Raw genomic sequence first — 14,909 nt, forward strand, 5'->3', positions numbered from 1 at the left:
TGCTAATAAAGCTGCTAACCTATGTGATTTGACATGTTAATGCTAATTAGACTGCTAACTAACCCATTTAATGCTAAGGACATCCGAATAAAAGTGTCCATTTCACCCAGGCTCTACTGTTGGCGCCTCGCACCCAGGCTCAGACGTCGGTTTCAGCGAGCACTTCACTGGTCATCAGGCAAAAAAAGACGAGTCCTCAGACTTCGCTGGTGTCGTCTGACGGTCAGCGACTGCTGGAGGCTCCAGTCTCTAAAGATGAAGGTGAACACACACATATACACACACAGACATACAAACACACACATACACACACACCTACAAATTACCGCAATATCGCTTGAATTCTGTTTCAACATTCTTGGAGTATGATCATGTATGACTGCTTTCTGGCTAAATTTCATAGCTTTCAAGTCTATCGTTTTTGTGTAAATGGAGTTTGAACGGAGAGAATAGAAAAGTACTATTGTGCCGGTTCTCCCCAACTCTCGCATAGTAAACACAAATACACACACACACACACACACACACACAGACATACACACGTACAGGCACATATATACACACACACATACATACATACACACACACACACACACACACATATATATATATTACACACACACACACACACACAGGCTAAACTAACTCTTCTTCTGTTGCTGCAGCAAAAGGAGCAGACCCCAGAACAGCACCCATCTTCTCTGATCTCATGCGGGTACAGTATTTGAACTCTAGAATATAATTCAGAAATTAACTCTAGAAGGTTGTCAGTGCACAATGTGTGTTTGTGTGTCGGGAGCGTTCACTCCTACAGCCTGATCGGAACTGATTGTCTTGTAGTGTGAGATGTTTAAAGACAGAATGTTAGTGGTTCCATGAGTGCCCGATTGAGGATCGGAGGTATCAAACATGTTTGATATTTACGACGCAATTTCTAAACGATACGGGGCTTCACGTATTGATGTAGCCGTATCTTACACGTTAAAAACGGATACCGATACGTATCGGTTAATCTTTACACCCCTAATAACCATGTTAAACGTATAAGTAAAAGCTATTACAGTAGTAGGCTAAATTGTTCCAAAGCTCAGTGCGTGTGGCTTGATATTGTGAAATGAGGCTGATCTTTGACTTCAGCAGCCTAGGTGGGCCAACGGTGAAGTTTGATAATTGTAATTTAATTGGTGAAAAGGCGACTTCGTATGATTGTCAGAGTTGCAGATTTTCCTCTGACAATACAACTCGATTCTGTTCATAGTGAATTCCCTGTCAACACATGCGTTTTTATTATTATTATTACTATTATTATTACTATTATTTGTAATTTGTTAAAAAAGACCTTACGGGTAGGGGACCGGATTGGATACATTCGCTGCTTTCCTTGAAACACGGTGCATTCATTCATTAAAGGTGCCATGTGTCATGTCCACGCGTAGGAACAGTGCCCTAGACTAGCATTTTAGGCTTTAAAGGTGCCATGTGTAATGTCCGGCAAAAAATCAACTCATACTCCACATTCCATAAAAGATGGGGGCAGTATACCTCCAGAAAGTGAGTTGGTCTACCCAGAGTAACAACCAAGACACGTGTATTGCAGTTTGGCTGGCGGTTATGTTGTCCGCATACCACCTCCCATGGCCGAAACTGGTATTATGACACCTGTCGGGCTGTGGCTAGTGATTTCATCGCCCTTATTTCTTCTCATTCTTTTTTGTGCGTGTAGCTCATTTTTTTGGATATGTTTACCTCAATTCTTACACATGGCACCTTTAAAACCTCGGGATGGTAATCTTAATAAACAATCCTGTTGTGTGAGATCCTCATTGTTTTCGAATATTGTAGTGCGTCCGAGTTTTACGATTTATGATGTCACTCAATTTTAAAATCGTAAAAAGGTTTGGGACCTGCAAGTGAACCCAGATGGAACTGTTAAAGGAACCCATTGTAGTTTAGCGGGCGCTCATATCCAGATGGAACTGTTAAAGGAACCCATTGTAGTTTAGCTGGCGCTCATATCCAGAGGAGGAACAGTAGGAACAGTCCCCTAGAGCATTGTAGGCTTTGTCCACGCGTAAGGACAGTCCCCTAGACTAGCAATTTAGGCTTTGTCCACAGGTAGGGACAGTCCCTTAGAGCATTTTAGGCTTTGTCCAATTTTTCTTTCTTTGTATTTTCAAATAATTCCGTCCACATGGATGCGCAAAAGGCTGAAAAACATGTCAATCAATCAGATGCCAAAACAGCTCTTAAAGGCTGAAGAACATGTCAATCAATCAGATGCCAAAACAGCTCTTAATGGCTGAAGAACAGGTCAATCATTCAGATGCCAATGTTGGTCAGTCAGAGACCTAAAAACATTTCAGGCTAAGGAGAAGTCACAGGTCTTATTGCCATCTTCTGTGACTGAAAACGTTTTCACCAAAGTGAATTAGAAATCTCCGTATTGAATAATACATGTTTATGTGTGGACATAGCCATAACGTAACATTGAAATAATGAAACCAAATGGAGTTTTTTTTACGAGGGGTTTTATTAACCCTTAAAGGGATGTTGGGAAATGAACGTTCTAAAGAATATCTGGGTTCATTGAATTCAACATAGAATTTAAGAACGAGTCCCGAAGTGTGACATAGCGTTTCCATGACAGCAGAATCACTGGATCTAAACAAACTTTCGAAGTGGCATAAATAGCATTGAATTTAGACATGTGGCATCATTTCTAGCTAATAAAAATAAATATATCCATTTAAATGTGTTTTACCTGCTAGGCAGCAGCTTAGCCACATAACACGGATTCCCTGGCAGGTGTAATAGAAAGAAACAAAATTCCAGTGGATATTTCACGTCTTCTCAAAGACTGGTGGCTGTTAAGAGCGACGTTTTTTGCCAAAAAAATAAAGCCAAAACACGTCCGTGAATTTAAGGATTTTAACCGCATGCTGTGAAGTTACATGCAGGTCTCTTTTACGGAGGAAACCCATGCTAAGATAAAACTCTGTAGTCACGAATTTGATCATGTTGGTATGAATATATGTTGTAGTATGTGATTCCTACAGTGTAAAAAAATATACTAACGTCTTAGAAACGTTGTAAAATTATTGAAATAGATTAAGAAAGCCACCGCTATGGCGATTTCAATGGTTAGATTGATTTGTTTAGATCCAGTGAAATTGCTGCCTTGGCAACGCTACAGTGGGCATCGCTTTCAAATGACGACTTCATTCGCGCATTACGCTGTGTGAAGCTGCGTGAAGCTTTAGTACCACTTTCAGCCACTGTGCGTCGCTCTACCACTGTACATCGCTCTGCCTGCGGTCCCTTCTGAAAAAGCAGGATCTACCATTAAACATAATTGTTCCCCTGAGTAATCCCAGCCTACGAATTCAATAACAAAATAAATCATGCATAATTAAACATTACCTCGATTTAGGCTACTTGGGCTTGACTACACGGTGGTAACGAAAATCGAAATCGAAATTTGCTGTCTACATTATTGTCAGTGTTGGGGTTAACGCAACTACGCAAATCAAAACAGTGGTGTGATAATTGAGCCAGTAGAGAAATAACTGTTCAGAATTAATCTGTAGCCTTGGGTAGGCTTCTGCAGAAAACAATGTTGTTGCCGATTTAATACTATCTGGCGACGTTTTTAACAGGCTATGCAATAGAGGCTTAGACAACTATGACCCACGTTTTGGTTTCGTAAATTAATTTGCCCTACTTCTTGACTGCAATGTAGTCAATTGACTGCTTGACATGTCATTTTTATTTTTCTGTACAATAAACAAATACATCTGCTTTATGCCACAGAATTACATTCATATTTGGAACTTACATAGTCCAATGCATCGTTCCACTACGTTAGTGTTTCCCAAAACCATAGTAGCAGCGAACGTTCGCAACCACTATCGTAAAGTTGTGTATTTACAACTTCACCGCTCGACCTGTGGTAGAATGCTAGAAGCATAGTTCCAGGGATCTTCATGTCAAAGACGTCACTGACGCCAGTTATTTGTTTGCAAATTAATAATTATAAATATATTTAGGTTTCTAATTGATATTTACACTTCTAACCACCATACATCCATATTTTAAAATGCCCAAGGCAGAAAATACATAAATTAAAAGTCAATTTGCAGCCATGTGCACGTAAGTAAAAGTCACACACTTGCAGATAATAATAAGGTGGTGCGCACTTTTTGACGAGTCAGCTGAGAATATGTAGCCTTTGATTTTCATGGAGGGGGCGGGGGGGGGGGGGGGGGGGGGGTCCTTGTTAGTTTACGCAAACCAAGCCAAGAAGGCTGATTCTGATTTTGATAATATGATCTGCACAAAAGATAAACTTAGGTAAACAACAATGTCAATATTGTTGTCAACGTCTTAACCCAGATTCGAATTCTTGGACAGGGGACTGGTAACTGCTGTGCAACGGCGGCTGTCATCTGCCGGCCTTAACGCAATGCGCCACAGAAGAATGTGCAGGTGCCCGTTCACGTGCTACTAAACGTCATTAACTACCTTAGTCCAGACTACTGAAGTTTGGAAACTATCATGGTCCAAACTTACAGTACTATGTAAGTACGACAGTTTTGGGAAACAGTCGTAACTTACATGTTGGTTAGTTGAACGATGCATCCTGTTAGTAAAAAGCTAACCTCCGTAGTTGTACGGGAAACGCCCCCCAGATCAGCTTGTAGGCCATTAGCAATCTGTTTATTTTATTTTATTTTATGAAGCCTACACAGTATATCACATGCCACATTCTCACTTTCAATAGACAGATGCAATAGCCATTGGTCAAGTATTGAGTATAAAGCAATTAATTAATTAGTACCCTATACAAAAAGTACTTCATACTATCATAAAAATTTGTTAAAACGAATAGCATTTTGCAACTTGACAAAACACTGGATTAAATATTGTAGGCACAGGAGAAAACTTGTACATCCATTGGCCCGTGGGGAGATCACATGCCAGTTGCCTCTCCCTTCAGTATGACTTGTTCGGCTGTGAGCTTGTTTCGCCAAAAAAAAAAAACTATTGCAGATATCAATGCGTCTTTGTTCATGGGTTTGGCCTCACAGCAGAGGCTTAGACAACTATGACCCACGTTTTGGTTTCATAATTTGCACTACTTATTGACTGCAATGTAGTCAATTGACTGCTTGACAGGTTATTTTTATTTTTCTGTACAATACATACATCTGCTTTATGCCGCAGAATTATGCACTTGGATAGCCTATAGAACGGGCACATTTTGGAGAGAAGGCACGCAAGAATCTGTAGGCTATTTGTGGCTGGTTACCAGCAAACAATGTTTAATGCATTAACTCGTCATTAAGACAAACATTTTCTAAACAATACAAACAGAAAGGATGCAGCAGGCAGCAAATGTAGAAGAGTCATTTCCAGTGGAAGAACAAAATGCTGAATGAAGCCTAAATTTATGAAGGCATATCTGGCAAGTTGTTATTTTTTGAAGACGTAAATGGTTGGGCTATAGGCCTAGTTTGCAAGAAGGAGACATAAAGCGTGAGCATGCCACACTATCCACAGCTGTGGTAGCGGGGGTAGGAGGATTACTGTTAGCGCAGGATTTATATAAAATTCTTCAACAGAAGGCCGCCTCGAATGCAGGCTTGTGGTTTGCGCAGCCTACAGTAAGTAGGTCTAGTGAGTTAGGAGTCCTCTAGACTTCTTTTCAGCTATCTCAGAGGTGGAAAGTTGCGTTCGTTGGGAGCAGGGCCGGGTTAACAATTCATAGACCCTTGGGAACAAATGTCTGATGGCCCCCCCTGCCCCCCAGCCAACGTGAATCGGGCAGTCAGTTAATAGGCCTGTCGTGAAGATTTGTATTGCCATTTAAGGCACGAGCGCATCTGTGAGGCCAAGCCTCACCAAGTAGCCCGTTTGTTTACAACTAACATTACATTTAATTATACTGCTTATAGGCTATGCCGAAATAGTTTCAACATTTTGAATATCAGTGTCAGGTGAATTAGGAAATGCCTTATGGCTGAAAGCTGCTTGGGATCCCCCCTGTCAAGCAATAACCATACAAAAAGTTAAAAACAGATGACATGATGCGCATCACTGACATAATGTGCAAATAATATAGCCTAGATATTCCAATATATTCGAATACATGTGTTTATTTTAGAGGGGATATTCAAACGTCATTTTTGAGCAATTTTGACAGCCCTAGTCCACTGTAGGCTACGCCAATCGTCTATTAACACCTTCCACTAACCCCGGTGAGTGGGGGTCGCTATAATGCATGTGAAATAGCACCATTGAGTAGCCTATGCGAAATAGCCTTAAAATCGTTCCGGTGTTGTGCCTTCTGGTTTCTCCACCTACTGGTTTCCTTGCGCGTGCATGCGCTGCAGCAGTTGTCAGACATTCACAAACAAGTTGTTTTAGTCGGTTTGAAGTCGCTTTTCATACGCCATGAGCGCTCGGCTACATTACAGCCACTCGGACAAAAGACATGTAAAAAATAAAAAACTAGCATTAAACTGGATTCTTGATTCCCTACTCTTTGAGCCAACTAATATGTTACGCGAATCAATTAACTATTGTAGGCTACCATTAATTAATAATGTAGGCAACACCCAGGTAACATGTTGTCCAGGCTATCTGAAACAAGGGTTTGCCTCTCATCTACAACAACTGGTTACGTTGGGCTGCTACAGTCGTCAGTGCACTGTGCACAGTAGGCCTATGCTACTCTTTGTGGTTGATCAACTAAAAATAAAAGATGTATTTGGTGATGACGTTATTGTAGGCCTAGTAGACCTAAATTCTGAGAAATTAAATGGTACGAGAAACGATCTACATGGCGCACCAGACCGCGATGTCTTCAAGGGCTGAATGAAGGGAGTTTGCAAAAATTAGTGTATTTTTCAAGTCGATAAACATTCTTAATTTTCGAATGTCTTTGTCAGGGAACATCTGACTTTTAAAAACCATAGGCCTGGTAGTCGCTCAGACAAGGAGTTATAAGATAAAGGCAATACCATTTGTGTCACCTAATGCAGTTCAGTGAATTAGCAAGATACCATCAGAAGGCTACAATCATAAAGCACAGTGCGCGCGCGCTCTCTCCCCTGCGCATAAAGCTGTCTGCGTGTTGTAGGCTAGATTTGCGGGAGTTCTTTCTATCTGCTTACTTTTGTGAGTTGCGACCACCTAGGCTATGTTATAGACGTTCTATGAGGTACCCGTGTTTAGCTGTGTCACAAAACAATAAGCTTTGTCAGACTACTTTTAAAATGATATTCAGGGCTATATACATTTTAAACATTCGGGGCTAAAGACCCGACAAAGCCTTGCGTTAATTCAGGTGGGAAGTGTCAGGGATTTTCATACGAGAGACGCTCTCATTGGTGGTTAGTATATGAAGTAGGGGATTGACAGCAACATATCCAATCACATTATGAGAGATGCTGAATTTAAGATAAACTGCGATGTTTGATTTTAAATGAATGTAAATTTAGCCGGGACTGTAAGCTGGCACACGTGGGTGCTCGATGTTTTCAATGGGTGCCCGAGAGACGGAGCACCCACGGTATCGGCGCCTATGACAAGCGTATCTCACGGTTACATCCATTACAAACAAACATGCAATGTGAACGTCTGGGATTGGGAAGAGCACTAAATGCTCTACTGAATAAGCACGAAGTCAAACCTTTAAATGAAAAACACTCTTTAATAATCAAAAAAAAACCGCTAATGAAGTAAACTTGTGACCATCAAAAATCGTTATATCGCCTGTAACTCCGTGATAACAGGACGTAACAGGAAGGCATTTGGCTGAGCAACAGAGGTTAATATGCTCTATATTTTGTCCAAATGATGTCTGTTTATCATCGTTGCACTCGGAGAAAACCAGAATGTTTAATTTGTCCTGCGTTTCTTCTACGGCTGCAAACGGGATTCACTCGCAGTTAACCAAATATTTCTTTATTAGGGCAGGGCAGGCATATTTCTGGCTATTACATTATTTCTAAACCAGTCTGCTAAAGTCTGTAGTGAAGTCTGTGTAGGGTTTTCCAGGCTCCATTTCTTTTTACGAGACACCCTGCTCACTTGAGCCATCTACCGGTTGTTTGGGTTGTTGCAGCGTCACACTGGGAAAATACAAATTAAAGTCGCGTGATACCGCGTGATCCCACGCGCGGACCGCGAGTGAAGCTGGCCAAGTCGAAGCACTGCCCACTGTATAGATGTGTGTATATATATATATATATATATATGCACACACACACATTACATACATACACATATAAATATATATATGTGTGTGTGTGTGTACGTCATGGCTTCGGGACTCTATTGTTGCGAAACTTAGAATGTTCAAAAACCTTAAAGGGTTTAATATTTTCTTTCTCAACTTGTGAAGGTGATGGAGATGGCAGGCCAAGAGCTGGCGGGGGACCTCTGTCCGGTTTGTGGAGACAAGGTCTCAGGATTCCATTACGGCGTCAAAACATGTGAAAGCTGCAAGGTAAATTATTTACTGTTTGTTTGTTAACACTTAATTAACTCTTAATTAAGTGTTTAAACAATAATATTTATTCACATTGTAAAATATCAGTAAAAGTCATCACTTCATAGTAAAGCTAAATGTATTGATGTAGAATTTACATTGAAATGAATGTGCAAATTGTGAGTGAGTCTGTTTGTTTGTCTTTGTGTTTGATAAGACAAGGTAGTTTTGTTTGTCTTTGTGTTTGATATGAAGTGGTTGTTGTGATTGTTTTTATATTTGAAGTGGTTGTTGTGATTATCTTTGTGTTTGATATGACATGGTTGTTGTTTGATATGACATGTCTCTCATGCAGAGCTTTTTCAAGAGGACTGCTCACACCAACAAGGTCTACAACTGCGTTAAATCCCAGAACTGCCGAATAGACAAAATCCTTCGGCAGCAGTGTGCTTTCTGCCGCTTCAAGAAGTGCCTAGGCGTTGGGATGAGACTAGAAGGTAGACACACACACACTTGCGCACACGCACACACCAGGGTTTCTGTTGTCCGGTAATTGCCGGACATTGGCCGAAAAAAAAATGAAATGTTCGACAAATTTAAATCTCTCCAGTCAAATTGTCCGATTGAAATTGGCTAATAATCCCGTCCCCCTAACACAGTCTGAATTTGAGAATAAGCCGAAAATGTAGGCCTATACTAAAGCAAGAATACGTCCTCTGGCTATGTTTTAAAGGAAGAGGCTCTACCGTTTGAAAGTCATTAAACAACACGCATATGCTGCATTTCAAATAGGAAGCGCACGCTTAACACGTCTGTTAAATAACGAACGAATGAGTGAGACAGTTCAAACATGGCCAGGCCCAGGCATACTAGCTTTAAAAGCTTTTTTTAGAGGCCATACGTGATGGATGATGGTAAATCGGCTCAGATGTCCAGTCAGCTCCACCTCCACCAGAGAAAAAGCCGAAGTGTCGTGTCAGAATGAGTGACATTGGAAGTGGAGGTGTGGGGGGGCGGCCCTAAGACGCTTGTCATTTTCTGTGTAGACAGACCCATGGCTACCCTGGACATGCAACGGTGTTCTGTTCCCATGGCTACCCTGGACATGCAACTGTGTACTGTTCCCAGAGCATGCTCTGTCTATGATCTGCAGGGTTAGGGCCTCCTCGACGAGGAGATTGCTGGTCCGTGGATCATTTGTGGCACAATCGAATGATATCATTGAAACCTCTGCTGGTCACTTTGACCGGCACCATTTTTCAAGCGGAAACTCTGACACACACACACCAAGACAGATTTTGGCTTAAGATGTAAGAGACTCAGTAGTCCAGTGGTTCTTAAACTTTTTTGTATGGTGACCCCAAAAAAAACCTTTTTGTATGGCGACCCCAAAACAAACATCTCAGTGTCCAGTGTCGCAACCCCCTTCTCTCAAACCGGCTAAATTTGTTTTCAAAATGTTGCAAGATGGGCATGGGAAGCAGAGGCATCATGTAGATATTTGAGTTTGCGTTAACAGAGTATCCACTTTCTGAGGAACATTATGGAAACACTGTGAATTGGAAGCCTACATCTACGGCTACTAAATATCCCCGTTTTTACAACAGGTTGGTCTAAAAACCTTTAGAAAAATGTCTAATTCAGACTGCAAATCATTTTGCGATATGTTTGGCCACCCCCAGTTTGAGAACCACTGCATTAGTCCCTCTGGATGGTCTGTCGCTGCCCCCTGGTGGGAGTGAAAGGAAACTGCTGTTGAGGATCTACTAGTCAAGGAACAAGCCAAAGTATTGTAAAAGGTTATTCTTTGAGGGAAAAAGCCAAATGATTGTAAAAGGTTATTCTTTGAGGGAAAAAGCCAAATGATTGTAAAAGGTTATTCTTTGAGGAAACACATTTTCACTGCTAAAGCCTGATACATCATAAAGTATATAATACAAAAACAATATATTTACATCCTTCCTCTAAATTATTTACTCTCTGTCCCTCCCTTTCTCTTCCTCTCTTTCTTTCTCTCTCTCTCTCTCCCTCTCTCTGTCCCTCCCTCTTTCTCTCTCCCCTCCTCTCTCTCTCTTTCTCTGTCTCTCTCTCTTTCTCTCTCTCTTTATCTACAGCGATCCGTGCTGGCCGTGTGCGAGGCGGCAGAAATAAGTTCAGCCCCATGTACAGCACTCAGAAGAACCACAAGAGGGCGCTGTGTCACCAAGACAAAGAGTGGGGCTCTTAATCAATCCTGACACCAGATGGCGCTGTTTCTCGAAGATAGAGGACTCCAGAGGTTGCCTCAGAACCTCGTAACATAAAACAGAAAAAAAGATTCCTTTTGTTAAAAATAAGGCTCAACCTTGAGATGTTATGTGCTCAGTATGGGTGGTCATGGAAATGTAATTAAGTAGTTGACGCGTTATAGAAACATTTCTTTTTTTAAAAAAAAGAGGGAGAGAGAACAATATGTCAGTTCCTAGCCCCATCGTCATCATTAACATGTTTCAGATTTAACCTCAAAATGTCAGTTTAAACAACTTTTGCAAATTCAAAATGTCATCACATTCATTTAAGGAGATTCAGGAAGTTCAATTAAGACTTTGATCGTTTTCACCTATTTTACAGGTAAATAGTGGTGTGGATTCTCTGAGCAAGGTAGGGTGGAACACCACATGGTAAAACACTGCACACACCGGGTCCACATGATTGCGCTACACTCTGCTTTGGATGTTTGTCTATGTTTATCACCGGTGCCAACATGATTTAACAACATTCAATTACATTAGATTCCATTGTTCTCAATACAACTTCCATACCAGCGTCGCACTTTGCCACTGTCGCTGTGTGGATTGCGATTCAGTTCTATTTTGTCGGTGCCGCCCCATAAAATCCAATATTCATCCAGGGTTTGGCAGTTAAGAACTCCGGCGCTGAGGTGCGTGGCAAGTGACCGCACACTCATGTCTGTGCTGTCGTGCGCAGCACTTGTCAAGTGAAGAGTCAAGTGACCAATTTCACAGTGTCCAGGTGTCCGACCTCATCGATGTTAATGATGCCTTAATTGGCAGGGTAAAACGTCTTCCTGTTTCTGTCTTTCCTGTGGACTTTTCTTTTGCTGTCTATGGGACAGTGCTCTTCCACAGGAAGTTGATTTACACAGCGGCCCCATCTTGTGAAATGGGCTAATTCTGTGAACTAGGTAGAGGGTGCAACCTGAATCTGCCACAGAGACGGTGCTGTTTTGGCCAGAGTTGGGCAGTAAAAGGCCCAGAGTTGCCCAGAGTTGAGTTGGGCAGTAAAAGGCCCAGAGTTGGCCAGAGTTGGGCAGTAAAAGGCCCAGAGTTGGGCGGTAAAAGGCCCAGAGTTGGGCGGTAAAAGGCCCAGAGTTGGCCGGTAAAAGGCCCAGAGTTGGCCGGTAAAAGGCCCAGAGTTGGCCGGTAAAAGGCCCAGAGTTGGCCGGTAAAAGGCCCAGAGTTGGGCAGTAAAAGACATGGCTACACAGCTGGTTCGGTGCTGTTCACTGCAGAAAAGAGTTGTTACGTTTCCAACCTTAAAGATGACATAGAATGGACGAATGGCGTACTCAAGAGTCAAGATGAAGAGGGTTCTATGTCACCGTTTCTATGTATATCACCTTTAAATACCTGAGAGTAAGAATGTAGCACACAGAGACTGAGCTGAATTTCACCTCGTTGTTTTGTCCATGTCAATCAAACACGCTAACGTTTCAGCTCGACAGCCGTCAAACGTGGAATCTCAATGTCACCTCTTGGTTTTGTCAATGTCAATCAAACACGCTAACGTTTCAGAGGATATTATGAGTTGTATTATGATGTTGGATGTTACATTGTAATACATATAAATGCAGATCCAACTTTTCTGATTGCAAAAAAAAAATAAACCTTTTGATTCCTAACATGTGGTGTGTTATTTATGCTACAAGTTTGAGTTTCAGAGCAATAAACCCTGATAGGTTATGCCTAGGCATTAAAGGGATGGTTCAGGATTTTGGCATAGGACCTCATTTCCAAGTAAGCAAGTGTGATATTTATCAGTGGAGACCGTTTTCAACACGTTTCATCCAGTCCTTCTAATTGCAGAGTTCGCAGGTGCTAGGCTAGCGCAAGTCAACGGTATGTGCTAGCCTGCCACTAAAAACAGTCTTACCCACTCCAAAGTACACCCAAGGCAAATAAATTATAACGCCAGAGGATCGATGTAAATGTCTGTATTGATAGTTTTATTTCTAACATTATTCTATCCTTGCATTTCAACTATCGCATTACATTTTGAGGGACTAGTGTCTTAGCAGCGGCGGAATTATACTTGCTCCAGTTAGTAGTACTGCGCCAAAAAGTAAACAGTAAAGCGCACTCCAATGGGGATACCTAGTAGTAGCCTTGGTAATATCAGTCCGCCGCTGAGATGCAAAATGACTACTACCAACTTCAGGGAACAAAGTATAACTATTGCAACGTGATGCGAGGGTAGTTGTATTTCTTACACTATTCTATCAACACAGATATTTACATCGATTGTCCTTTGGAGTAGGTAAGACTGTTTTTAGTGGCAGGCTAGCACATACCGTTGACTTGCGCTAGCCTAGCACCTGCAAACTCTGCAATTAGAACGACTGGATGAAACGTGTTGAAAACGGTCTCCACTGATAAATATCACACTTGCTTACTTGGAAATGAGGTCCTATGTCCAAAATCCTGAACCACCCCTTTAAGTAAGGTGTGGGGTAGGTAATGCCTAGGCGTTAAGTAAGGTGTGGGGTAGGTTATGCTTAGGCGTTAAGTAAGGTGTGGGGTAGGTAATGCCTAGGCGTTAGGTAAGGTGTGGGGTAGGTTATGCCTAGGCGTTAAGTAAGGCGTGGGGTAGGTTATGCTTAGGCGTTAAGTAAGGTGTGGGGTAGGTAATGCCTAGGCGTTAGGTAAGGTGTGGGGTAGGTTATGCCTAGGCGTTAAGTAAGGCGTGGGGTAGGTAATGCCTAGGCGTTAAGTAACTAGCTAGCTTCCGTGGGATAGGTTATGCCTAGGCGTTAAGTAACTAGCTAGCTTCCGTGGGATAGGTTATGCCTAGGCGTTAAGTAGCTAGCTAGCTTCCGTGTGATAGGTTATGCCTAGGCGTTAAGTAACTAGCTAGCTTCCGTGGGATAGGTTATGCCTAGGCGTTAAGTAACTAGCTAGCTTCCGTGTGATAGGTTATGCCTAGGCGTTAAGTAACTAGCTAGCTAGCTTCCGTGTGATGGGTTATGCCTAGGCGTTAAGTAACTAGCTAGCTAGCTTCCGTGTGATAGGTTATGCCTAGGCGTTAAGTAACTAGCTAGCTTCCGTGTGATAGGTTATGCCTAGGCGTTAAGTTGCTAGCTAGCTTCCGTGTGATAGGTTATGCCTAGGCGTTAAGTAACTAGCGGCAACATGGGTCTTCTTTGGCCGGGAACTTTTGAATGCGCACACACCGCTACCACAACCGATCACTGTCAGAAGTTAGAGTATATCTGTGAAGTTTCTAAATTATATCTTGACATAACAAACTTTCCTCTTAAAAGGTTACATCCAGGGTTCTTAAATCTGGTTAAATCCATTGAAACTACTCTGGGAAGTGTAACTCATTAACATGCCCCCAGAGTGTAGCACTGCAGCTGCCTGGAAGCTCTAACTGTTGGCTGCAACAACTGACCGTTTGGACAGATGAAGAGATCCCTATCTAAGGCCACTGACCGTTTGGACACATAAAGAGATCCCTATAAGGCCACTGACCATTTGGACACATGAAGAGATCCCTATAAGGCCACTGACCGTTTGGACACATGAAGAGATCCCTATTTTGGTCACAGACTGGCAGCCAAATTAGCTTGTTTGTAGGACAAATTTGCCAGACAATTTGGCGCACTGGCAGACAAATTTGCTTGTTTTCAGGATGAGTGACTTACTTTAAGTCGAATGATTTTACGAGAAAGTGCTAGGTTAGTTTCTTTAATTCCAACTTGATTTCTTTTTTATATAAGCAGGGTGCGATTTGTGTAAAAACCAGAGGGGGGAGGGGGGGGGGGGGATGATTTTGAATAAGTAAATAAAAAAAAATGAACGAACGATTCATAGCCTAGTAATGTCATGGCTAATAATAGCCTATATTAATTTTGCCACCTTTGTAACATTTTAGTTTTAGTTTACCGTGGTGCTTGGTATGATGATCAGCTGCAGTGTAGGACTAGCCTACGTTTTGACAAGCATACAATTCACCTTGTTCTTGCCCCATCTGAAATGACTACTTTTGCTGCCTCCATCCTTTCTGTATTTGTTGTGTAAAAAAACGTTGTATATGATGGCACTGATGTTTTAAGTTAGTGAATTGGCTAACAGTGTTAGTTGGTAACCAAATAGCCTACACATTGCGCTACATGCTACGTGCATTCTCTCTCCTG

The 14,909-nt window shown here is 41.9% G+C and overlaps 2 protein-coding genes across 12 annotated transcripts in view; one reads left to right on the forward strand and one right to left on the reverse strand.

Moving 5' to 3' along the window:
* Window positions 1-12,395, forward strand: part of LOC121718927 — a 25,316-nt gene extending 12,921 nt beyond the window's left edge. For both annotated transcript variants that reach the window (XM_042104372.1, XM_042104370.1), the window contains exons 8-12: window positions 111-261; window positions 666-715; window positions 8,408-8,512; window positions 8,850-8,991; window positions 10,609-12,395. In XM_042104372.1, the coding sequence (XP_041960306.1) occupies window positions 111-261; window positions 666-715; window positions 8,408-8,512; window positions 8,850-8,991; window positions 10,609-10,721 (561 nt within the window). In that variant the 3' untranslated portion in view covers window positions 10,722-12,395. The remainder of the gene's footprint in view (window positions 1-110; window positions 262-665; window positions 716-8,407; window positions 8,513-8,849; window positions 8,992-10,608) is intronic.
* The window catches only part of LOC121718788 (NACHT, LRR and PYD domains-containing protein 3-like), a 1,510,793-nt gene that overhangs the window by 1,302,079 nt on the left and 193,805 nt on the right, over window positions 1-14,909 (reverse strand). The window lies entirely within an intron of this gene.

This window comes from Alosa sapidissima, chromosome 9 (genome assembly GCF_018492685.1).
Source record: "Alosa sapidissima isolate fAloSap1 chromosome 9, fAloSap1.pri, whole genome shotgun sequence".
Lineage (NCBI taxonomy): Eukaryota > Metazoa > Chordata > Actinopteri > Clupeiformes > Clupeidae > Alosa > Alosa sapidissima.